The sequence below is a fragment of the Idiotropiscis lumnitzeri genome, chromosome 1 (assembly GCF_059441095.1).
Source record: "Idiotropiscis lumnitzeri isolate Australia: NSW breed Sydney's pygmy pipehorse chromosome 1, RoL_Ilum_1.0, whole genome shotgun sequence".
NCBI classification, from domain to species: Eukaryota; Metazoa; Chordata; class Actinopteri; order Syngnathiformes; family Syngnathidae; genus Idiotropiscis; species Idiotropiscis lumnitzeri.
In genome coordinates this window covers 27,148,601-27,174,265 of record NC_142391.1, presented here as the reverse complement: position 1 = coordinate 27,174,265, position 25,665 = coordinate 27,148,601, and the positions used below count along the sequence as shown (strand labels likewise).

General features: G+C 42.0%; 2 protein-coding genes across 12 annotated transcripts in view; both read left to right on the top strand.

Moving 5' to 3' along the window:
• Nucleotides 1-15,041, top strand: part of trpm3 (transient receptor potential cation channel, subfamily M, member 3) — a 128,984-nt gene extending 113,943 nt beyond the window's left edge. For 7 of the 11 annotated variants that reach the window (XM_088292446.1, XM_088292437.1, XM_088292479.1 and 4 more), the window contains 6 exons: nt 1,513-1,687; nt 2,558-2,686; nt 4,245-4,395; nt 5,009-5,202; nt 6,328-6,460; nt 7,670-15,041. In XM_088292446.1, coding sequence (XP_088148572.1) covers nt 1,513-1,687; nt 2,558-2,686; nt 4,245-4,395; nt 5,009-5,202; nt 6,328-6,460; nt 7,670-9,281 — 2,394 coding nt within the window. In that variant the 3' untranslated portion in view covers nt 9,282-15,041. The remainder of the gene's footprint in view (nt 1-1,512; nt 1,688-2,557; nt 2,687-4,244; nt 4,396-5,008; nt 5,203-6,327; nt 6,461-7,669) is intronic. The other 4 variants (XM_088292507.1, XM_088292499.1, XM_088292501.1 and 1 more) reach the window with 1 other exon arrangement.
• Nucleotides 15,042-20,874: 5,833 nt separating this feature from the next.
• Nucleotides 20,875-25,292, top strand: klf9 (Kruppel like factor 9). The gene is made up of 2 exons (XM_088292425.1): nt 20,875-21,542; nt 23,218-25,292. The coding sequence occupies exons 1-2, from the start codon at nt 21,260-21,262 to the stop codon at nt 23,496-23,498; spliced, it is 564 nt and encodes a 187-aa protein (XP_088148551.1). The 5' UTR covers nt 20,875-21,259; the 3' UTR covers nt 23,499-25,292.
• The last annotated feature ends 373 nt before the right edge of the window (nt 25,293-25,665 follow it).

Genomic DNA, 25,665 nt, shown 5'->3' with positions numbered 1-25,665 from the left:
TGTTGGAATCCAGGAACGCCTGCATAATAAAATAAAGGATACAATTACTCACGACTCCTTTAAATAAGTGTCGAGGAAAGTTTATTGCCCAAACATCGTGCCGCAAAGTGAAAATCTCTGCAGAATTGAAGCAAAGCACTACTTATGTCTCAATGAAATAACTCAACTCACTTCAACATACATCCTTGACACCGAGATGGCAACAATAACCGTGTATACATTGGTGAGTCTTGCCGCAGATAACTGAACATAGGTTCCAGAAAAATCTGAGAATTGACGACGTTACAAATCTGAACCGCAGATATTCTTTCAGAATGAGAGCATAATACAGGAAGTACTGCCTTAACTGTGTAATTGTTGAGACCTCGTTAGTAAGTATACTTACTTGGTTATTGTTCTAAACGATCCTACGTTTGTTTACTTTTTGAGTACCGCTGATTTAGGGCTAGTTAGCACGATGGCTTCACAGTTGAGAGGTGAAGGGTTCAATTCCGGCTCTGGCCTTCCTGTGTGGAGTTTGCATGTCCTCCATGTGTGTCTGTGGGTTTTCTCCGGGTACTCTGGTTTCCTCCCGCATTCCAAAATCATGCATGGTAGGTTGATTGAACACTCCAAATTGTCCCTCGTTGTGAGTGCGAGTGTGAATGGATGTTTGTCTATGTGCGTTATTGGCTGGCAACCAGTTCAGGTTGTGCCCTCGCCTCCTGCCCGAAGATAGCTGGGCTAGGCTCCAGCATGCCTGCGACCCTCATGAGGAGAAGCGGTTCAGATGATGGATGGATGCTTTAGAGTTTTGAGTATTGGATGGTTCCCCAGTATAAAGATATTGATATTGTATATAGCCACTATCAGTCTTAGAATCTACACTAATTTGTCTCACGGGGCTAATTATTGGACTCCATGGTGACTATACTTTTTCCAGGGCCAAACGATTATGGGATTACCAAGACATATAAGTCAAATGTACAAAGGTAGTACCTGTGAAAGTAGGAGACTTGTGACAAGCCATTTGTTGTACACCTAAACGTACGATGATTATTTTAATATTATTTTTTTTAAAATACTCTTAGCCTTACTAGGATCACATGTGAGCCTATCCCAGCCGACTTTGAGTGGGAGGTGACACTTTACACCTCTGGAAAATTTACTGGGCACCTTTTGCTAATTCTGACAAATGAATATAGTTTTCAGGCTTTAGGCTTTGGGATTTTGTGTTAACACCCTAATTGTTCTGAAGGAAGTGTGCTAACTTCCTTCAGAAGATCAGGAGCGATGGCATGTCTGAACAAATATTAAGCGAAGGTTTGACTTCTGTGCACATTAATTTGTCGTTTGATCAGCCGAGAATGAGAACCATGAAGTGCAAAAGAAGGCAATCATTAGTCAAACTGTTTCCTCAGACGTGTGCTTCACTGTGAGCGCTTTTTGTCCAAATCTTTTCTTTTTGTTCTTCTCTTCTGTTTTTGAGCCACCTTCGTCCTTTGACAACTCTCCTCTTCGCCCCTCTGTCAGATGATCGACATGATGTACTTTGTGATCATCATGTTGGTGGTGCTCATGAGCTTTGGGGTGGCACGGCAGGCCATCCTCAACCCCAATGAAGACCCGTCCTGGATGCTGGCTCGGAACATCTTCTTCATGCCGTACTGGATGATCTACGGCGAGGTGTTTGCAGACCAGATTGACCGTAAGTTCACCACCAAGAGCTCTTGACTCTGGGGAGAAATGCTAGTAAAAGATTCTACAAGGATAAAAAAAAAAAAACTGCTTGACGGTTCATGGAGGAAAATATTAAAATGTTGTTTTTTGTGCCACAACCTGCATTTTCTGTCAAGTTTACATGTCAGTATTTCATTTTGGTACAAATTTATCTTAAGCTTCAATTGTTAATGTCACTGTAGGCCAGAGATGGGCGCGGGGGTCTCAGTTTTTCGTCAGTGCTGCTGGGGAGGCCACATAAGAAACACACACTTTCTCACCTGATGTATGACAAAAAAAAAGCCATTTTAATTATGGACAATTTAATGCTGTGCAAAAAAATATTAGGCCTTACGTTGTAGTGTAAGAGCCAGTGTAAGTGCAACTAAGAAATGTCTGGCATTTAGTGAAAAATGACGTCAACTTTTATCCTAAATATAATCATCATGTCTTGATTTTTGGTTATTTTAGGTCAGATTGCTGATATTACAACTTAAAACTACAATTGAATCCTGCATATACGCAGATTTATTTTTGTTTACCCCTCAATATTTTTTTTTTTCATATTTTGGATATTTCCCGATTACCCGCAACCACCTAAACCCCAACACTCCCTCACCTATTTGTTCGTGAAAACTAACAATAAATAAATAAATTATATATATATACACACCCTCATCCCTGCTGTCGAGAAACACAAGTGTACATACGTGTAGAGAACACGTGTAGTTTCGACTGTGTTGGTTCTGTTCAAGAATGTATCTGTGTGCTGTTCCTTTGGTGGTTATGTTTGGTTGATTACGGGAGGAGTGGCCCAAAGAGAAGAGATCTGAAATAATGTTTTCATTCTGTGTTTCAGATATTCATAGTAGGAAGTTACAGCACAGGCTGAATGAAAAACTCTGGCTGGTCGAAAATTACTTACGAACTCTCGGAACCTGGCGTAGTAGTGGTGCATCCCACATTGCCCAGTGCTCTCAAAATTCCAGTAAATTTTACTCAATATAGATTGAATAATGACATTGACCTTAATTCACTGCCCCTGCTTCATCATCCTCACTTTACCTCCACGTCATGCCCACTCTTGCCACTAGAGGCCACAAGTGTGCATGCAACACAACACACTTGGTTGAAGTTGCCTTTTGTTTTTGGTGTCTTGGGTCAGATACTTGTATAAAAAAAAAAAAATAGAGGGTGTCCCAAAAATGTGACATCATTAATCACATAAATGTCATGGAAAATTGAAATCTTGTATATCTAATTTCCTGCAACATACTCAGGCAGATTTTTTCACAAAGAGATTGATTTAATTTTACGAGAATTTTTGATGCGCAAAGAAACAAGACTGGTAGATGGCGAATTGTAAAACTATTCAACTTTGTTTGTACACATCCTGTTCAAAAGCTATTTTCAATGAGAACGTTATTAGACTTTTAATTGATGTCAGATTTGGGGACTCTTTGTATTATACTAGGTGCTAGATTAAGATTTGGGAATATTATTAAGAACATTTTTAATATTTGGTCCACTTGTAGTTTGACCGAAGGCTACCTCCAGTCCGCAACTTACCCCCTCACTGGCTGCCATATAGCCATTATTAAATGGCAGTAACACTTTTTAAATAAGGTGTTTCACTGTCTGTCATGTTTTTTTTTGTTTTGTTTATTTGGCATTTCAACATCAAGGGAAATCATCAAACTTGAAACTTGCGATAGTCTCTTGATGTTTTTTGTTACCAGTTTGAAGCCGTCACATTATAAAGCTTGACCGCTAGAAATGCCGTTGCCATGTCAACCACAAGTCACCCTCCTTTACTGCTGACTCAGCTTCTCACTGGAGCCGCGCAGTTTAAGCCAGACTGCCCCCCCCCCCCAAAAAAAAAATGAGACACATAATAAGAAATTCAGTACATCATGATCAGCCACCCGCCATCATCTGTAAACTGTTTTTTCACGTGGTTCAGTTGTCAGAGTTCTTGATTTTGAGCGCACAAATTTTGAAAGCCGACAATTACTTCAGTTCTCTGTCTTTGGGCTGCATTGTGTGAACAATTGCCGAGCATGACTAGCATGAATCTGAAAAAGACAAACAAACCAAGAACCCAGGCTGAATGTTCCGCTGGTAATCCACAGCAACTGAACCATCACGGATGGAAAAAACACAGAATGTATCCTAAATACATTCCAAAGCAGCCATTGAGTGAAGCTATGGCTAAGCTACCTCTGATGTGACAATATATTTTAAAACATAATGCGTTTCAATATATTGTCAACATATGCTTTTGTTTGCACCCCCTTAAAGAGAAGCATAAAATCGACGTATGCTTCTTGTTTGTTTGCGAGGGGGAAAAAATGCATTTTGACTTTTTTTTTTTTAAACATTTTTTTTCTTTTCTGCTTGCTTTTGTCACCCTTTTTAACATTGCAATCATGTCCTGCTTCATTGTATTGATTTCTGTCTTTTTGCACTTTTGATCTACTGATGTCATATGAGATACTTTCGCTCTAAGTGTCCCGTGCATTCACCTGGCTTTGTTTGTTGTGCAGCTCCCTGTGGGCAGAACATCACCTCAGAGGACGGAGTGGTGGTCGCTCTTCCTCCGTGTAAGACGGGCGCCTGGATCGTCCCGGCCATCATGGCCTGCTACCTGCTGGTGGCCAACATACTGCTGGTCAATCTTCTCATCGCAGTGTTCAAGTGCGTATAGCATCCTGATCTTGTGCATGTTACAAATCAATCTGTAATCTGCTTGTGACAACTGCTACCAAACTGCACTTATTTGTTTATTTATTTTTTTATATTACTGCATGACAAGTTTCTATACTTGCGGTTGTTCAAAAGCTGCAAGCAAGTAGATCACGTTGACACATTATGCATCGCTGTTTCTCTGTTGCTCAAGTACAATGAAATAAAATGAAATGTAACAATGGGAAGTCGGTACGGGTAAAGTGTGATCGCACTCCGAAGCATCCTCTGAGCTTTTATTTAAAACTGTGCAGCCCTCCGGATAGAGTTTACCTACCTTTCGTGAACAGTTTTGTTGTCAGTGATGGCTGTGTGCTTGGTCGAGAAAAATCATGTTTTGGGAAATTTGGATAGCCTGTATTGCACTACGTGTTGGTGCATCGTGAGGGTCCAAACTGCATTCAGAGACAGAAAAAAACTTCCTTCATGCCAGGTGTCATTTTTTTTAACACTGCTTCAATGTCAATTGGTGAGCTATATGAAAGGTTGACCAAAACTACAAGGTGAAAGTACGTATGCGTTGTCCTCTAATCATCATCCTCCTGCTGTGACTGTGTCATCATAGCAACACCTTCTTCGAGGTGAAGTCCATCTCCAACCAGGTTTGGAAGTTCCAACGCTACCAGCTCATCATGACCTTCCACGAGCGCCCGGTGCTGCCTCCGCCGCTCATCATCTTCAGTCACATCACCATGGTGCTCAAGCACCTGTGCTGTCGCTGGCGCAAGCACGACGACGACGAAAGGGACTATGGACTGAGTGAGTGGCGATGAAGTGCTGATGTTTTAAAGCCAAAAACAGAAACGGCTGACTTTGAAGTGAACTGAAGAGGATGGCGTCGCTGTTTTGCACATGGGCACCTCGATGACGAGTATTTATTTAAATCAATTAAAAATTGTTTTGTCTTTTTGGGTCCTTACAACTGAACTACTGTCACCCCTATAATATATATATATATATATATATAATTTTTTTAAACTGACTTATTTTTGGCTATAATTATTTTAGGACAGTTTCTCAGGGGTCAAAACCTGTTCTGACCAGATACCGTCTTTGTAATTAAAAGTTAAAAATACAGTTTTGAGATTGTTTATTTAAAGATCCCCATTATTCTCAGCCAGTGTAGAGACTATTATGGCTTGGTTCCACTCATAATCAATAAAAAATGAAACATTTACACGTTTACAAATTATGGACAGTCTAACATTTTGGCACAAGTCAAGTTTCGTCCAATTCCACAACTTTTAAGCTACAAGTAGAAGCATGAAACAAAAACTAGACAAGTGAATGACTAGAGCTACATCTGCAAAATTTGATAACAGATTTTTTGGGTACGTTTTAAAGATGACATGAATGCTCATTGACACATTTTGTGGCTGTAACATGCTCCAGTAAGAAATGGCTGGATATAGGAAAGTATTTGAAGTCATTTGTTTATAAGTAAAAATGTGCATTCGAGACTTGTTGTGTGTTAAAGCCATGTCTGTTACAGGTGGATCTGTGTGGCGTCCACATTTTATTTGACAACACAGTTGTCCATGCCAATCTGTCCTTGACTGTCATCCATGATGGCTTACGGTGTATTTCATAAACATTAGTTAGCCAAGTAAGCTGTGTGCCATTTTTATGGTGTGCATTGATACAGTCGTCATCTGAGTGTCACCTTATCCTCCGAGCTTTGCTGGAAACTAATCCAGTTCTCATATCACAGTGCAACCCTTTGAAAGCTTCCATTAACAGATCCACAACATAAACTGTCTCACTTTGTTCTGATCAACCAGCACAATCCTTATTGTTCAAGGCCACTTCAAACACGACACCTTCAAATAGGTCATTAATCTGCCGCTGCCCTTGTAACGCCCTCAAACTTTTGTCATCCCGCAGAGCTTTTCATCACAGAGGACGAGCTGAAGAAGGTCCACGACTTTGAGGAGCAATGCATCGAGGAATATTTCAGAGAGAAGGATGACCGATTCCACTCATCGAATGACGAACGAATCAGAGTCACTTCTGAAAGGTTTGTCCGCTAAATAATCAGTTTCACGTCATTGTATTCCAACAAGGATGTTGTCAAGTATTTCTGGATTCCCGTTAGTGGTGCTCCTAATGGTCTAATAATGGGTCAGTGTACGGAATTGATTGACTACTTTTGCTGCAATGAGCAGAAGCACTGTTGATCTCATCTCAACTAATTTTGTGGCAGGGCTGGGCGATTCATTCAATTTATTTATTGATTTGAGCAGCTTCTATCATTCAGAGTTGATGCGCGATGCTAACTCTAACTGCCAACAGAGAGGAGCTAGTCTTTCAAATGAAGTCAATGAGTCCATAGTAGGGATTTTTTTTAACCCCCCAGACATTTTTTTTTGAAAAAACTATTTTAATCCTTGCAAAGAAACAAGCAAGATGACAGACAATAGAACACAATCAGTTAATTGCACTGAAAATTGCCAATGTCATGGTGCCAATTTTTTATTTTAAAAAGCATTGATTTATCAACATGTGGGAAATATTTGACCCGAGGGATGTGCTTCAAAGCTGTAAATATTTTGCTAGAGTGATTTTTTTTTTTACCTGTGAGAATGCTTTCTTTTTCATGAAGTCCTGCAAAGTCATACGTTTTGATGGTTCATTTTATTGTGTTAAATTTTCTAATTGTTGCGACACTTGTGTCTTGACAAAAGATTTGTTTTCTAAGAGTATATACTTTTCTGTAAAGATAAATTACTTCTGTTGTTTCCGTGGTGGTTGATGCAAGTTAATGGTCGGAACAGAACTTGCTAGGAGGGGAAAAAAATTCAAAGCTTTTTTATGGATCAGGAAAAATAAAGCTAATGACAGAAGTGGGGGCAAAAAACATTTTAATTACGTGAGATTTTATTTTGAGGCCATGTCACACTCATACTGTTTTGGTACAGGAAGCTCAGCTCCATCCACACTGCTATCATTTCCTTCAACAAAATCAGGAACAATACTGTTCAGCAAATTTCTACATTTTTTTTAATCAGTGATGCAAGTAAATTTTTCGATAAGTTAATTTTAGAAAAAAATATCTCAAAAACCTTGAAATGCAAGTAGACATGTTTTAAATTGGCATCAAAATAGGTTTAGAGACACACAAAGCAATCTCTGATAGAAATTTACATGGTAGTTCATTTTCCACACAATCTCATCAAAGATCGATCCCTACTTGACACTGATATGTTTTCATAATTACTGTTGTCAGGGTGGAGAACATGGCGATGCGCCTGGAGGAAGTCAACGAGAGGGAGCACTTTATGAAAGCCTCGCTGCAGACTGTTGACATCCGCCTAGCGCAAATGGAGGAGCTGATTGGCCGAATAGCGGTGGCGTTGGAGCGCGTGACGGGTGTCGAACGTGGAGAAGTCAACAAAGTTCGATCGCGGACGTCGTCTGACTGCACCGACTCGGCTTACATCCTCCGTCAAGGGGAGTGTGCGGACGCCGCCTACATTCTTCGCCAAAGCAGCTTCAACAGCACCGAGGGTAACACGTACCGCCTGCAGGAGGCGCTGGAGTGCACGGCCGAGGGCTCCATGTCCCCTCCCTCTCCAACCGGCGCAGCGCCTCGGACGAGAAGCCATTCGTTTTACGTCGGAGGCGGTCGCGGCGGCGAACGCGCGAGTGGCGCCGAACGGGCCCACAGCTTCTTCAAAGAGCGCTCGCTCAGTCTCCATCGAGCCAACAGCTCACAGTCTGTGTCGTCATCCGCTGCCACCAAAGAGTCTAAGCCCCTCCCCCTGGCGACGCTGTCAGTCTCCCAGCAGCACCGGCCATCATCTTGCATCGATATCTATGTCTCCACTTCTGAGGAGGTGGCACCCGCCGAGGTTTTTCTGGATTCTCTGCGTGTGGTCCCGCCCCTCCAGAGAGAGGCGTCGCTGCAGTCCGACATCGTCGAGGCGGTGCTGCCGGGAGGCCGGGACTTGAGCAGCACCACCACCAGCGGTTTGGGCGACAGGCACTCGGAGGCCGGGGCGGCCAGCAGCGGGACAGCCGCTGCTGTGTTTGATGACAGCGCGGCGGCCGATTTATCCTTGTGTTCGGCCCACCTGTTACCTGACACCAGCCTCCCCACTTGGGACCTGGAACCGTCTCCGCCCCCCTCAGCCGGGCCGTTGGCGCGCTCGAAGAGCACCCGCCTCCTCTCCACGGTGGGCACGTCCTTTCTGGAGGAGCCTACTTTGGTCAAGTCCCACAGCCTCATGTTCACGGCGAGGAGCTGCTACGGCGGACTGGGTGCAGGCGTCCAGGTAAAAGCTGCAGAGTACACCAGCATCACTGACTGCATCGACACACGCTGCGTCTCCTCACCGTACACCCCCGTAGAACGCTCGCACTCCCCCGGTGGCTCCACGTCTTTCCCTTTTGATAAACCCTCAGACATTGGCTCCTCTCATCCGGAGAGAGAGGCCGAGCTCAGTCAGACGGAGTCTGATCCGGAGGACCTGATTCCAGCCCCTGACACCCCTCGTCCGGGGACCCTCGGCGGACCCGGCGGGGCCCCTCTCTGCTCCCCCTTCTCCAGGCTGGAGCGAGCGAACAGCTGCTCTTCAGACGACTCCCATCCTTCGCTCACGCTGGCCCCTCCGCACAGGAAGAGCCTGTCGGTGAGTGAGAGGATGGAGAGGGCACCGGGTCTGGGGGCAGATAGGGGGCCTGCGCCCGGGGGTCGGGGTCTGGCAGGAACCAGAAACCCCTTCCTCAGGAGCAAGTCTGGGGCACGGCCTGACACAGCAAAGACTGACAGCCTCTCCATGAGGAAGCTGGCTGCTCCATCAGCATTCCGCAGCTTCGATAGACAGAACTACACGTGACAAGACACACACACACACACACACACACACACACACGGAAAGGCCCAGGGAAGAAGGGAAAGCATGAACGCAGGACCACCTTGCACTTAGATTTCCACCTGAACCAGATCTGCAGTGCATTCAGAATCAGCAGCTGGAGTGTGTGAGCGGGTCCTTCTGTACACCTGTCAAAAACAAAGCGCTACGAATTTAGATTAGGTTTCACCTGCTCCCCTCTTGTAGCTAAGTTAACTCTCAGTAGAAGCTGTGTTTGTGCTGTATGTCTTCCACCCACGACCTTTAAATCATCTTTGTGTCATGGCACGGATGGTAAGAAAGTGGAACTACAAAGGTAAGACAAAGATAAGGACGTAATTCATTTTAAACGACACAAAATGTAGCATAGTGCACCGTCTTCACAGGACGATAAAATGAAATCATGTAGCTGCTTCCTCAAGAAATCATTTCAGAATCATGACGTACTTCGTAGTTGTCATGGCAACCACTAACTTGACATCCATCCATGCGCTTATCCTGTTTAGGCTAGTCAGTCACTGCAGGATTTGGAATGGGACATTTTGGGGGAATTGGCCCCATGTCAGCTCCACTACGCTGCCACTGGCTCCCTTCCTGGCCATTCCTGAAAAAAACGAGTTTGTTTCTGTCATCTAAAGCAGTCTTTGAAGAAACAGTGCAGGCAAAAGGGGACAACTTTATGACATGTAACGCCTGTCAGCAATCCGCGACTGCGGTGATCTGTGCAGTAAACACAAGGACGAATGCGTGATAAGACGGCGAAAAACGCATGCTCATGCTACTAGATTGACTTTGAAAGAAGAAAGGGCGACGTGACTCTTCGTACGCTCATCTGTTTACTCATCATCGCACGCTTTGCTTCTCTTCGCCTGCCACCAAAAAATGGCCGTTTTGTCACATCTTAGGCCTCCTCATTTCAACCTCCATCACACGTCGCTGATCCCACGTCAAAGTGGACCCACGCGACACCGCTTATATTACACAACCATTTTCCTGTAAATTCCACCATTTTTGTTTTTTGTCTTTTTTGTGATTGGATTCATAGTCTACAGTGGTTGAACTGGATTTTAACATTCTGGCCACCTTATTTTATCTATACAATAATGTGCAAAGGTCTTAAGCCACCACTCGCTTGGTTTTTATGTCATCTTTTTACAATGGTCTATTTTATAAAATAATAATTGGTACAAGGCGGCACGGTGGACGGACTGGTTATCACAATGGCCTCACAGTGCAGCGGTCGCGGGTTCGATTCCGGCTCCGGCCTTCCTGTGTGGAGTTTACATGTTCTCCCTGTGCCTGCGTGGGTTTTCTCCGGGTACTCCGGTTTCCTCCCACATTCCAAAAACATGCATAGTAGGTTGATTGGCCCCCCTGAATTGGCGTTAGGTGTATTTGTGAGCGTGGATGGTTGTTCGTCTCTGTGTGCCCCGCGATTGGCTGGCAACCAGTTCAGGGTGTAACCCGCTGACTGCCCGAAGATAGCTGGGATAGGCCCCAGCATGCCCGCAACCCTCGTGAGGAGAAGCGGCTCAGATAATGAATGAATGGAAGAAGTGGTACATGTAGCAAGTAATTCTATTACAGTGTGTCTGCAGATGATTAAAAGTCTTACAGTTGAGATTTAAAACCTTAATTGACACTTTATCCTTCAATATGTTGCTCAATTGGTCTTAAAAGTCTACACACCCCGAGGTAGTTCATTAATAAAAAACTTGCATATGTGCATTGAAGACTAAATTATTTTTGGGTGGATGTGCTTGTTTGAGTCTACCAGGGATGGGTAACTTAAATGATGGAGTGGACTACCTTTTTTTTTTAAATCAGTGCTACTGATGGGCCACATAGGACCATGCACTTCCTCACCAGATATATGAAAATAAAATGCTATTCTAAATTTGGAGAAAATGCGGGCATTCATGCAAAGTATGTGCTTTATATGCCATTTTTGATAATACATTTTTCAATGCACGTATAATAATAGGTCTACAAAAAAAAAACATTAAGTACAATAATTCATTGTGTACAATTTTCCCACAAAAGTCAACTCACTAAAAAATATGTATATTATTGAGGTACTATGTTTGTCATGTATTTCATTCCAAAAAAATATCAGGCCTACTTAAAATGTACAGGGCAGAATAAGAGCCAGCTAAATTATGTCTGCCCTCTAGTGGTTATTGGTGATTTTATGACTTAAAACTATAGTCAACCCGGCACATTCCCTGTTCATATTCACTGAGTTTTTTCCCTATGTTTTCTTATTTGGAATATTTTTCCCCATATCTTTTCTCCATTTCCCGCCGTCATACTTGGACCACGCATATTAAATATGTAGTGGCATTTTTGAATGAATTATTTGGCTTTGTAAAAGAAAAATAAATACATACAATTGCCCGTCCCAGGTCTATCCCAACACCATTTATACTGCGTGCTGCCATTGGACCAGTCCTGGATGCTTCCACCTTTCGCCGAAAGACAGATAGACTCCAGCATACACACACCCCTAAATGAGGATAAGCGCTAAAGAAAATGGATGGATGCATTTGGTTTGCATTAACTGCCACCTACAACCTGCATTCACTGTGAAATCGGATTGCAAGCAAACACAATATTGAGCCCAGGTCATATGAAAGGAGAGGTCTTGAATTTGAAGGTTGTAGCCTTTGAAAGGATGTCCTTCAAGCGATTTATGTGAGGTTCGGGATAGCCGTGCAGATACAGAATTTGTTTTTCACATCACTATCATACTTGTTGTTGGGAGACTAATAAATAAACTCAAGTATGGCACTTTTTGACCGTTAATATGTGGCCTTGGCAGAGGTCTATTGTATATTATTTTTTATATGAGTATATGGTCATTTTAACGTTACTAAATTATACAAAGACATAATGGTGGCCAAAGAGATTTGCACAGAGTTCATGAGTGGGGTCAGATATGAGGAGGTTGTGCCGTGTCAACAAGACAATAAAATTAGACAGTAGCTGAGTTTTGAGCCGAATAAAGAAGGAAAAGGGAGGGGGGGGGGTCAGTACGTCTACTGCATTTTTGGTCGAGCTGGGAAAGGAGAAATGAATGGACCAATGTGTGGAATTTAGCATGTGAAAGTGCCTTCCAAACACAGCGACATATCAGTGACAGGTCCGGGACAAGTACGAGGATCATGACTTGACATGATCGAGGGGAGAATCTTTAAAAGGTTTGCTGGAAATAGAAACTTTGGCCAAGGTTTGCGTGCACGCGGCTCACAGCTGCGGTTGACTTTCGATGGTGCCGCAAAGACGCAACTCATCAGTTTTTGATTGGTTCTGCAGGATGGTGAGCCCCATGTAAGAAGACCGGAGATACAAAGGGCTCTTTTTAATATGATGTTAATTCTTCAAATGAGGACGTAACTATAAATATTCAGATGAATTTTCCAAACTAACAAATCCCGCACGCTCATTCATCCAATTTATTCTAGAATATATTGTATATCATTATTTAATGTTTGATTTTGAAATCACTGACTCTTAAATGCCTGTTTGATTTGCAAATATAATATTTATCTAATTTTGTAAATGAAAAGAAAGACAGCTACATGCACTAAATGCTGATGTATTTATGAAAAAAATAAAAGTGTCTATTAGAAATATTTAAAATAGTTCTTCTCGTATGATGGAAAAATGGAATGACATGGCAACTCTTGCTTGGATACCAAATTTCCGGGTGCCTTTGGGGCATGGATGAAATATGTTGCAGTTCAGTCACATTTGTTTTTACTGTATATGTTCGCCCACATCATTCAAATTGAAATATCCATGACTGATGTAAGCATTTGTTCTCAGCACAGACATCTGCTTTAGCTCTTTAAATGTACAACGTGGATGCTTGATGGAATGAGCTGGCAGCAACATTGCTTGTATGGTCGTCTGTTTGTTGCTAAGAAGCATTGAAGACAACATGTTTTGTTTTGGGGGGGTTTTTTTTGCATGGGGAGATGAACTCGTGGAATACGAACTCTTTAATGGTGATCCATTTTAGTGCCACGCAATAACCTGTATGTTGACACTCTGTTGCAAAACGACAACACCCATCATTTTCAAGACGCCCTCAGTCGATGACATTAGTACCTTTGATGTCTATTTCAGTGATGCGATGAACCTGTGAACGTACAGTGGAACCTTAAAAGTTGAAAGGTATCAAGGATCCTGCACTTGAATTGGAAGGGGCGTCAACCTGTCAACCATCTGTTTGGTTGGTAGCTCATTTTAAGTCACAATTTAACCGGAGTATGTAATGGCCAAACATTTCTAAATGAACAAATAAAAGTAAAATTGATTGTTGATTAATCGTGTTTTGACACAAAGTGGGTACAATACCATTTTGAAGTTGATTAATTATCCTTATTCGACAAATGGAATATTAATCAGAGTGCTGTGTTTTGACTCGTGCTGGCACATGTAACGTAATTTTGCATTTGGGGATTATTTCCCTTGTAAATTACAGTCATTCTGACTTTGTGCTCGTCACCATACAACACTGGCATTGATAGCTGAACAAAAACACACTATTTGTAGTTAGTCGAACATTTTTGGACTATTTGTCTCCCCTCAGCATTTTTTATGACATCTCACGGCACAGGGGTTGGGAATACCCGGGCTAAGATTCCACACCGTTCATGTTGACGATACAGATCCAAAGTAGAAATTTTTTTCATTGTTAATGAGAGTTGCATCGTAACCACCGCGTTGCGTTGTATGTAAGGATCCCCTCTTAACTTTGACCACATGCATAGTCGTAAATGTTTCAGGTAAAGCCTAGAAAAAATGGACAGTTACTTTGGAGGTTCCACTGTACATGATTGAAAGGGAGAAGTGTGACCCAAAGTCAGTGCTCAGGGACAAGAATACTTCAGTGATGTAAGAAAGTAAAAGTATATTAAGTGCGGAGGGATGGGACTAGATTTACACAAATCTGTAGAGTAGAAAACAGCTCTCTTTGCATTGCGGAAGGGGGAAATCCAAAATTTTGACTGTTTTATGTCGGTGGGAATCACATCAAAATGAATGCTGTCATTTGATGAAATCACCGATATTTCCATCCTAATGTCTAAAACAAAAATGGGGGAGTTTGACTTTGATTTTCCTGCTAAAGCGAAGCCATTTATATTTTTTTGTGGGTCAAAAACGCTGAGTGGCGTTCTCCTGACATGCAGTGTGCGCAGCTGAGGCCTCACTCGGGGCCGGCGTCATAGCTCCACTCAAGTTTGAAAACAGATGTCCGCGTGGAGGCTTACGTTGACTTGAACCCTTTCAGCGACATGATGCTATAAATGTGAAACGCCTTCCTATCGAGGAGCGCGTGTGTGTATTCACCTCATTGCATACACTCTATCTCCGTGTACAGTATTTTCAAAAGTATTTTCCTAAAACATTCGTCTATAAAATCCTCAGCATACGACGAAAATCAGCACATTTAATTCCTTCCTTGTGATGCTCGAGTTAAGAGACGTCCTTTCCCTGCAATAACTTCCGACCCAGCGACCTCCCAGTCTCACTTTATTTATTGAACCAAGTCCTTGAGATGCATGCAGTTCTTCCACTCAGAGTGTACAGAGATGACCCGTGAAGACAGAGAAAGAGATTATTCTATGAAATCAAAGTAGTGAGTATTTGGATGCAAATAAAAAACTGTATTCTTAAATGTGAATAGGATCATGTCTGGCATGCGTTGGTAAATAAACAAATAGATTGCCAAACTGATAGCCATGTGTTTTGTGTTTGTATTGTGCAGCGTGTGACCGCTGGAATGTCGCTGTGGCGTTCAAATGCATCATACATTGCCATGAGGGCTGATGATATAGCTGTATAAAAAAAAAATAATAAATTGGCCTTTTTACATAAAAATAACTTAATAATACTCACTTTTGATTTACATTGCCAGAGAGCTATTAAATGATGTATTTTATATGACGCTTGTTTTTTATTGGTGTAAAACCAGACTGTTTTCATTTAATTAGGGCATGTTCCGATGTAGAGTACAAGAGACACAAATTATAAATTGAAATATTTCCTTTTATTGAAATATTGTCATTTTCCAACCATGTATGATAAACAGCTTCGACTGTATTGTGATGCACACTGGTTCTAATGTGGATTTAATTTTTATTAAGAGAGGCTGCAACATGTGCCTCCAAAATAATGTACGTAAAATGTTATTTAAAGAGAAAAAATAATTTATTCAATCACACACACACACATATATAGATAGATATATATATGTATATATTTATATATATATATAAAATCTTCAGATGTTAAGCAACAGGTGGTCTTTTTTTCCTGAAACGTCATAGCTATAAATTACAATGCACTGTACTATTTGCATTCCGTATGCTTATAGGTCAACCTCAAAACATAAATGAAATTATATCAAAAACCTGCTGTGCGAGAAAAGAGTAAATATAATTTCAACCCAAGTCAAAAATATGTTCTAGGTTCACAGAAAACCATCTCTGATTCAAGCAATGTAGTAGTCACTATATTTAATCTAGTAGTCATGATCATTTAAATACTTAGTGGTCCAGATTGAAGAAGTGAGTGGGACCGATTTGGACCCACGGGCCATACTTTGCAGCGTAAGCAATCCACACCACTAACTTTGTGTCCTTGTGTGTGTATGTGTGTGACCCGGTGGCCCTTTAGACGGGAACATAATGTCCTGACACACACACACACACACACACACACATTCCTCTTCATTGCAGCATGTGCTGACAGTCAACATGCAACGTGATGACGCCACACGTCTCCTTGACCCACATGTGCGCCTCATACAACTCTGTAGCAATAAAAGAGAAACGGGGGGGGGGGTGGGCTCCTCCTCCTCCTCCTCTTCCCAGGAACTATTTACAGCCTTGGAGGAAAAGGAGCAGAAGCAGGATGACCCAAGTTGCAAAGCGTAATTCCTAGAAGTGTGGGGCCACGAGGAAAAGGGGGCTGGGCTTTGGTTAACCACTGTCTGAAAGGAGGGAGGTGAGTGCTCCGTTTTTACTCAGATTGACTGAAGAAGGCTCGCTCAGTCACCACTGTACATTCAGTTATTCATGTGATTGTTTTATTGACGGGAACACATGACAAATATCATACTTAATGGCCACTTCATACGGGCCAGGTGAAAAAAAAACCTAAAAACTCCTTTGAGGTTTTTTTTCCTCCAGGGTACTTGAATGCATCCAAAAAACGTCTAAAATATGTGCACACTTAAACATCACACGACCCCTGTCACCTTCCATGGGGTTTTCTACGAATTTTCCCCACATGAAAGAACAACCTACTAGACTTGCACAGTGTTGTGCAACACACCCCCCCCCCCCCCCCCACGCTGTGGCCTGTGCTGTATATCATACGAGACCTTGAATGTATGTTTTGCCTGGCAAACAAAACCACGCACGTGTTTGCATTTTCCAGGGCACACATGGATGGGAATGCGTCCAACTCACTTTTAGGTCATGAAAATTGAGTACAATATCTTACAACAGAACTAATAGTACATATACAGTGAACCCTCGCTACTTCGCGGTTCACCTTTCGCGGGTTCAGTGCTTCGCGGGTCGAAAAAATATTCGGGGGCATTGTAGTTTTGCCGAGCGGCACGACGGGGCGCTGGAGCGGTTAGACGGCCGGCGTGCGCCGAAAAAGAGCGTGGGCGAAGAGGAGAGTGGACGAAGAAGAGCACGTTCCCCCGGGCACGATCCGGGGCGACGTTTCGCGCGGTTCGGACCGTACCAGAGCTCCGGCCGGCGTGCGTGGCAGTTAAGCCGAAGAGGAACAACTTCCGCCCGGGCACGAGCGCGGCGACATTTCGCTTTGTTCGGGACCGTGCGAGAGCTCCGGAGGAGACCGGCCGGCGTGCGTGGTAGTTAAGCCGAGGAGGAACACCTTCCGCCCGGGCATGAGCGGAGCGCGAGGCTGTCAGTTATGAATAAATAAATAAATAAATGAAGAATGCCACCTTTCATTTCACAGGGCACACTGGACGGCGTACAAGCAGGTAAAAGTCGAAGTAATTAAATAAATACAAAAAGAAGTAATTGAATAAATACAAAAATAATGGCTGGGGAATAAAAAAATAATAAGTTTTAATAATAATTTGGGTTTTTTTTTTGTTATAACATGATTTTCACTCTCTCTCTCTCTCTACCCGTATATATATATATATGTATATATATATTTTTTTTTAAGCATTTTTGAAGGTGTGCCGCTACTTCGCGGATTTTCAGTTTTCGCGGGTGGTCTCGGTCCCCATTAACCGCGATAATTGAGGGTTCACTGTATTAGGATACTGAATAACAATCCATGCAGTAAAATTACAAGGCGTCTGTCAGGATTTTAAAAACAACTTTAACTGCATGCATTTCTGTTTAGTCAAAAAAGGCAGGTTATAGCGCTGGGGAAAGAAAGTGTATAAGTACTCTCCATGAAAATATGGTACAATATTAAGTTAATTATTGTGGTTGGAGTTTACATTGGTGCACAACTTGTTAAAGACGAGGCAATTTTATTGATATAGCACATTTCATGCATAAGCCAGTTCAATGTGCTTCACACAAACAAATACGCAACAAAGAACTAAAGACGTTCAAAGGCAAAAAACATAGACAGCAAAAGTAGATTACTAAAAATATTAAAAGAATGTAGATTGAAAATTAAACACATTTACAAATAAAAGATTTAAAGGCATGTGTAAATATTTTTTTAAAAAGTAGCTTTCTAGAATGAGTGACTGTGAATAGATTGATTTTAAATGCTTCAAAGACCAATAAAATGTATTGCTAAAAACTTCAGCATAGTTTTTAACCTGGATTTAAGAGCATTCACATTTGGGGCCGACTACACTTCTGTTGGCAGCTTATTCAATTTGCATGAAGCATAATTTCTAAATGCCGCTTCATCATGTTTGCCTTGCAACATGGGATTCACTAATCGACCCGCGTCCGCAGACCTCAGAACTTTACTGGGTTAGTGGTATATATACACAGCTCTCAGTATGTTCAAGTGCATTTATACACCACAGCAGAGATGGTAAAGCTCACTGAATTTCTAACCTGTACTGGGTGATTTGTTGTTAAACACTTAATGCTTGTTGAGAGATAATCACTAAAAACACGGCAGATGTAAAGTTAAAATGTTGTTGACCATTTCTGTTTTCTTCATTTTTAGGATGTGACTTACTTTTGTTTGCATCAGCCATGGCAATTGTGACGTGTATTTAGTCAGCTAGCTACAGTTACACCCCCGACAATGCATTTTCCTTCCGGATTGTCCACTGCCGCGGATGCTTTAGTGCGCCTCGTTTTTGGCTGTGAGTATGCAACTATAATGCAGGAGCAAGGAAGAGGGATTTTTTCTTTTATTTAATTTTTTTTTTTAGTCCAACTTTGATAGCTACCGTGTTGACAGAGGCTTAATACTGGTGTGGCCTCTGCAGAGCGCCTCGTTGTCCCATCGTGGATTTTCACGGCTGAAAATGTGTAGGCATAAGAGGCACACATTTTTCCACGTATTTGATTGAGCGTTGACATTTCATTCAATTTGATAATGGCTGGATGGATGGATGAATGTTGAAGCCTCAATTTATAAACTAGCAGGTGTTTTTTTTTAATCATTTGAATTCGGCTACGTTGTCAACAACTCTTCTCTACGGTGTGTCAAATTTACAAGACATTTATTTTCACTATACAGGGACTATAAACAACAAATCTCTTATTTGATATTGCACTGGATTGCACACATGTACCTAACGTTGTGGCCAGTGGTGGTGAGTGAACACATGCCAAAGCAACTCAAACATTTCATGCATTTTCAGCATGAATCCACATCATTTGTGGCTGCATGCTGTTGTTTGAAATGAAAGGACGTCCTGAACTAGCATTCTGTTTGTTCACTCACAGCCACAGTCAACAAATATAAAGTTGCATAAATGCTAGTTGATGATTTGTTGGCGTTACTTCTTGTACTAGATTCAAGAGTTAACACCAGAGAAGCATCAAGAGAGAGGGCAAAGTGTCAAGTCATGTCGTGTTGGACGGCTAATTTAGGATGAGCCCATCACAGCAGCTGTCTTGGATTACATTTGAAAAATCAAAACATCCTGTCACACATTTCCAGGTCACAATCGTGGCTGCTGAGCACATGAAGCTACCCATGATCAGGCTGTGGTTATTTATGTGGTGATGGTGCATTCAAGTGCCTCCTCAAATGTATACACTTGTATGTAGATGGCAAGGTCATAACAGAGTATCATAGCAACCGTGATATGCCACTGAATACATCACAACGCATCAGCCAGACATCACTAAGAAGTTGGTTAACACATCATAAAATTTCATAGGACCGCCCAGCTTCCATGTTAATGTTGGTCATTACATCACAACTGATACGTCTTGGTGTAGCATAGCAACCCCTGCGCACGCTATTGACCTTTTCACCGTGATGTTTCACACCTACTTCTGGGTGGTAATATCACCACTACTAGTAAACAATCATCAAACATCTTCTGAGCAAGGCAGAGCTGATGAAAAAAAATTGTATTGAATAAGGATTTCCTCTGACTTCCTCTATTGCACTGTTGTTTGAATTTGGCAAGTCCTCTTACCATTTAACATCTAGACTGGATTTGTATTGCAGATATCTGTCATTTAGTTTTACCTTATAATTAAAAAAAAATCTGATATATAACTACATTTTTCCTATTCACAATTAGTCGTCCTGTTATTTGCAACATCATTTAACTCAAGACAAATGAGGTCACGCCATTTGAGTGTATTGGAATCGTCATTACAACTATCTACAATTCAGTTGCAGCTATCAGCTAAGTGAATTACAGATAGCTGCAAATCTATTGTATACATCAGATATAGCATCTGATATCCTCAATTCAAAATATCTTCAGCTCCCTTTTCTCAAGTTAACTTTTAACCCGGTGTAATTATATGTAACTGAAATTAAGACTAGTCAGAATGAAATGGTAGCCATCTTGAACTGGAATTACAGATATGTGTAATTCTCTTGACCCCTGCAACTAGACAGTTAATATCAGTAATGAGAAGCTCCCTACAAATGAATGGCAAAAAGTGACATCATTGGTTATAGGCTAAATTGCAGATATTTGGAGGCGAGTTTTGACTAAGGTGAATCTCTAAGTCATGAGATATTTCAACTATTCAAAATGTAATTGTGTTATGGCTGGTCAGAAATACATTGTCTCTATAATTAAATGTGCATAGTCATATGTTGATTTTATATGCTAAACAAAATCCGCTGGAGCATTTAAGTAATACGAATCATCATAAAAATATTTCTTTAAGGGAACTTCGTAATCTACGTGAAAAAAGTACTGTATCTGCTTATCGTAAAAGTCACATTTTCCCAGACCATAGTTGTCCGTGAACGCGGCATCCTTCAAGCCCAGCCCCTTTTCCGCCAACGTCGCCCTCTGATTGGCTCACACGGCCAAGCCGCCGACTTCCGTGAATCGGCAATTCCCTAAAACAACGGTTCACGTTTCTCGTGGGCCAATGGGCGTCCGGTTCCACGATGACGCAGTGGGATTCCGCGAAATTGTTTCTTGGTAGTGCGAGGACACGGCAGCAACAGCAGTAAAGCAGAAAAATCCAAGACAAGTTGACGCGTGTGTGGAGGTGCATTCGATCAGATTTTGTGGAAGCAGCTTGAACGAAGAAATATAAGAATTTGAGGACACTGTTTAAAGAGTCTACTGAGGGTGTTTTCTCTTTTTGTTCTAATTTGAACGACCCACTCGTTTGCGGTACAGTCACATTGACGCCGACACGTGTGTGGATGATCAAGCACACCACCTCGCTCTGAGCTTCTCTCCTCCTCTTCATCGGGTGGGGATTGTTTTTTTAAATTATTTTTGCATCACTACTCATCTCCACAAGCGCACTCTTCCAGCGGTCATGTCCGAGGTCTCTACTGACCCCTTCCCCACGCGACCACCCGCGGTTTGGACCGACGACGCATTCAAAGAGAACCCAGAGAACCGAACTTTGCTGATGGTGGCAATGATTCTGTTGGACTTGAACAAATGTCGACCCGACGCCGAGGAAAAGGACGAGAAGGAGAAGAGGGCGGTGGAGCCGCAAGACTCCTCCGAGAAGAGGCACCGCTGCCCCTTTAACGGCTGTGGAAAGATGTACGGAAAGTCGTCCCACCTTAAAGCCCATCTGAGGGTGCATACCGGTAAGTAAAACTCACCTGGCCGGTTATTTATTTTTGTTACTTTTCTTTTTAACCGATCCACCGTTTCATCAGTACTTCTGTTGTTGACGTCAGTGCTCAAATAGGAATACGACGCCACGAAGTGACGTCACTGTGTCGCGATGTAAAGGTTCGTGGGCACATGTCGTGGCATTAGTGTGAATCGTGCAACAAAATAGATAACTAGATAGCGTTCAGCCAGTGGGGGGTGCTGGTGGTCATGGTGGAGTGCGTGCGTGTGTATGTGTAGGGGCGTTTCTCAACCCAGTGGGGGCCCCAGAAAAGTATTATGAAAAAAAAAAAGAAATTGGATCTACACATATATTCTATATTTACAATTAATTGGACACGTAAAGCATGTATAAAATCAACAAGCTTGTAGTCGTCGCAGGGGATTCATATGTATCATTAATATGGACCAATATCAACCGTCACTGGGGAGCGCGGCCCCCTTAGGAGCTAATGTCGCATTACCGTCACGTTGTCGTTGCACCGTCATTGATTTGGTGCTAATGCGCCCACGCCCACGCGGTGCTAAATCAACGCGAGCGTGGAATCAAAACGATCGCCTTTGTTTTTTTAGAGTAAGTGTGGAGTGAAGTGTAATAAAAACTTGGTTGCAGGTCACTGCGACACTCAAGTGCCCGTGGCGTGCACACGTTCCTTTCCGGAGATAACAGACCCCGCCTATCCCCGTGCCAAGCAAGCCGCTACTTCCGTATACGTCATCAGTCCCGCCCTCGCACTCACGCGCCTGGTTGTAAACAAGAGGAAACACGTGGTTGAATGGCGCACGTGGCGGAGGAGGAGACTGGTTGTTTTTCTTCCTGTTAATTTTCATGGCTGTTATCATGACTCACTTGTTCGAAAATCAACGTGCTCTGATTTTGTTCCTAGAAAACACGCCCGCGCACACAAAACACACACTCCTGAAAATGTTGTTTATGCACTGAGCCATATGAAACAGTTTGTACCTTGCCTGCCTATGAATTGCTTAATCCTTATTTTTTTTTCATCACACTTTCAATAACCCAGCCCAAAAAAGATTAAAACCTACAGAATCATGGATTAAATCTGAATTTGTACATGTTTCTCTTGCAGTATCTAACCACAACACATTTGTCATTTTAATATTACCGTTGTGTGCATGGAGCATGTCCTAAACCCGTAAAGAAATTGCAATCCCCTTAGTCATCTACTTTTCGGGTAGCTAATTGATTCTTGTGAAGGGGTACCAGTTTGCTACACACTTCAGAACTAACAAATTTGTCTAAATTGTTTGGAGGTAAAAAGAAATCATCTCTTTGTGGTACTTGCGCCCACTAGCTTTTCTCCACGAACGCTATGGTATACATTACTGACCTTTGAACTATACTTTTTTTTTAGTTTTTGTACTTTAATTTCCCAATTTATAGAAATGCAAATGTGGTTTAAAAAAACAGGAACAAAACCATGTTAATGCAGCTCGAGTGGCTTCTAACAGATAAATAAATAATAGAAACCCTAAAACAAAAGCTTAACAAATCTTAAGAGAGACCTCTTTTATTTCAGATCAGCTTTGCATGTTTCTCATGTGGCACTTTGGAACAACCGGTTGCCCACGGGCGCCATGTTGGTGACCTCCTGACCTAAAGACTCTGCTGTGTTTCTTCCTCAGGGGAGCGTCCATTTGAGTGCACCTGGCCGGCCTGCGGCAAGAAGTTCTCCCGCTCGGACGAGCTGACCCGCCACTACCGCACGCACACGGGGGAGAAGCGATTCACCTGTCCGCTGTGCGACAAGTGCTTCATGAGGAGCGACCATTTGACCAAACACGCCCGTCGCCACGCCGGCTTCCATCCCAGCATGCTCCAGGGCGCCGGTGCCACCAAGAGACGCCGCAGTTCTGTCTCCATGTCATCGTCCGAGTCTGGAGACCAAAGCCCTCAGGGGATATAAAATGGAGGCCAACACACACAGACATGGACACACTCACTTGTGTGCCGACCCACAATCACAGAGGTTCTCTCACTGTCGAGCTTCCGTTCTTTACCAATGTGACAGGTAATTATTCAAAATCATCTTGTCAGGTTGACTTTTTTCCAATCATTTTTTTTTAGTATTAGTACTTTTTTTAAAAAAATATATGATATAGCATCAGGCAGTACAATGGAATAGTGGTTATTAGTCTGCCTTATAGTTCTGAGGTTGTGGGTTCGAATCTTGTGTGGGATTAGTATAGCTCATATCCCACATTCCAAAAACAAACATGTTAGGTTCATTACATTCTCTAAATTATCCAAGGGTGAAAATGTGAATGTTTGTTTGTCTATGTGCCCGCCAACTGGCTGGTTTATGGGTGACCCCACCCGTCGTGCTAAATCAGATTACGCTATGGAAAATGGATGGATGATATCCAATCCTCGTACGCATCGTCGTCCGCAACACTACGTTTCCTCGGTGAGAATGAGTCAGCTCAACTTAATGACTGCAAGGGAATAAATATAAACACGTTTGTACAGTAAAGATAATACATTTGTATGATAGAGCAGTATTACCATGTACATAGAGTGGAGATGGACTATTTAGCCTTTAGTTATTAGAGAGAATTAAGAATTATTTAGTAAATTACAAATAAGACAATTACAATGTTACTTCATATGAAGACACTTGCAAATATGCATAAAAATGCATAATGAATGCATCAAGAATACCTTGACGAGACTTAGCTAACGCAAACCTCATGCCAAATGTTAAGATGATCAGACATGACAAGCAACTAAGTTGTATTCACTTGAGTGAGGACTGTGCCTTCTGGAGCCCCCCCCCCCCTCCTCGCCACTATCAAACTGAATAATTACCATCCTTTTATTGTTCACGCTAATGTTCAGCATTGTAGAGTGAAACTTAAGTCATTTGTCTCAGACCAGCCAGGTGCTGTCCACTTGCCTTGTTTGTCCCTTATGTTGTATTTTGCCAGGGGTGTTTTTCCATGAACATTTTTTTGCACCTCCTGGTGGTGATGTTGAAGTACAGCATGTCACCTTCATATCTGGCCGGGACTCTTTATTATTTAATTCAGAAATCAATTTCATCTTGTATTATAATGTCTTTGTATTTGTTCAGTACACTGTTTTTTCTGGTAATTGTTTTTATGTCAATGGGGCCGAGAGGGGGCTCCACTCCACTATACGAGCCACAAATGATATTTTATTACTTTTTCCCTTTTTTTTAAATTAGTAGTTAGATTTGTGATTTTATGGCATCCGTGATTCAGTGTTGGTGCCTTTCAGGTTGAAGCCATTAAGATGCTACTGTTCTGCTGTACTGTAATGAAAGTCACTGCAGTCCCTGCATTAGACATAGCATTGTAAGAATTAAGGCTCAGAGACATTTTAACATTAAAAATAATGTGCTTTCCATTTCCTGTGCTAATTCTTCAATATGCACACGCATATGATCAAGCGTTCTACATTCAGCATTCTCTGCCTTACTTAGCACATTTATATCGGGGCATGAGCAATATTTAGAAGAAGGGATGAAAAGAAAGCCTTAAAAACGAAGTGAGTCTTATTTTCAATACTATTTTTGGACACCGCGTTGGTAAGCTAGTTAGCTGCTAGCACGCTAGCTTGTTTGTTTTTTGTCTGTGCGTGTGTGATTTACCACATTGTTCTGTTTTTCATTAACTAAAATTACTTGTCAATGTAAAAAGCAGTGGCAAAAATAAAAGCCAAGGTCGGGCTAATGTTCCATTAGCTGTCTTTATTTAGTGTTTTCATACACCACACGTAACAATGTTAAATACTATAATGGAAGTGTTTTTGAAACTCAAGTGATTCATTCAAAAAGGAAAACAACTCATTTTTTAAGGTAAACAAAAATACAAGTTACAGCATGTTCATTAAATTAAAGTAACTAATGACAACATCATGGCAATAAATAATACACACATATTGTTAGCTTGTTTGTACTTAAGGCAACTCTAACTGCAAATAATCAGTTCATTTAAGGGAGCTAGGTCAGTAACTGAAGCTTCAAGACCCACACTTTCCCATCGACTATTCACATCGGCATGGTAAGTTATGTACAGTACATGCATGTGATTGTGTGTATGTCTGCGTGC

What these genes read in the sequence shown, in the direction of transcription:
- klf9 (XM_088292425.1), top strand. Translation starts at nt 21,260, where the DNA reads ATGTCCGAGGTCTCTACTGACCCCTTCCCCACGCGACCACCCGCGGTT. An exon ending in CCATCTGAGGGTGCATACCG is followed by an intron (nt 21,543 to 23,217) that starts GTAAGTAAAACT and finishes TTTCTTCCTCAG; the next exon opens with GGGAGCGTCCATTTGAGTGC.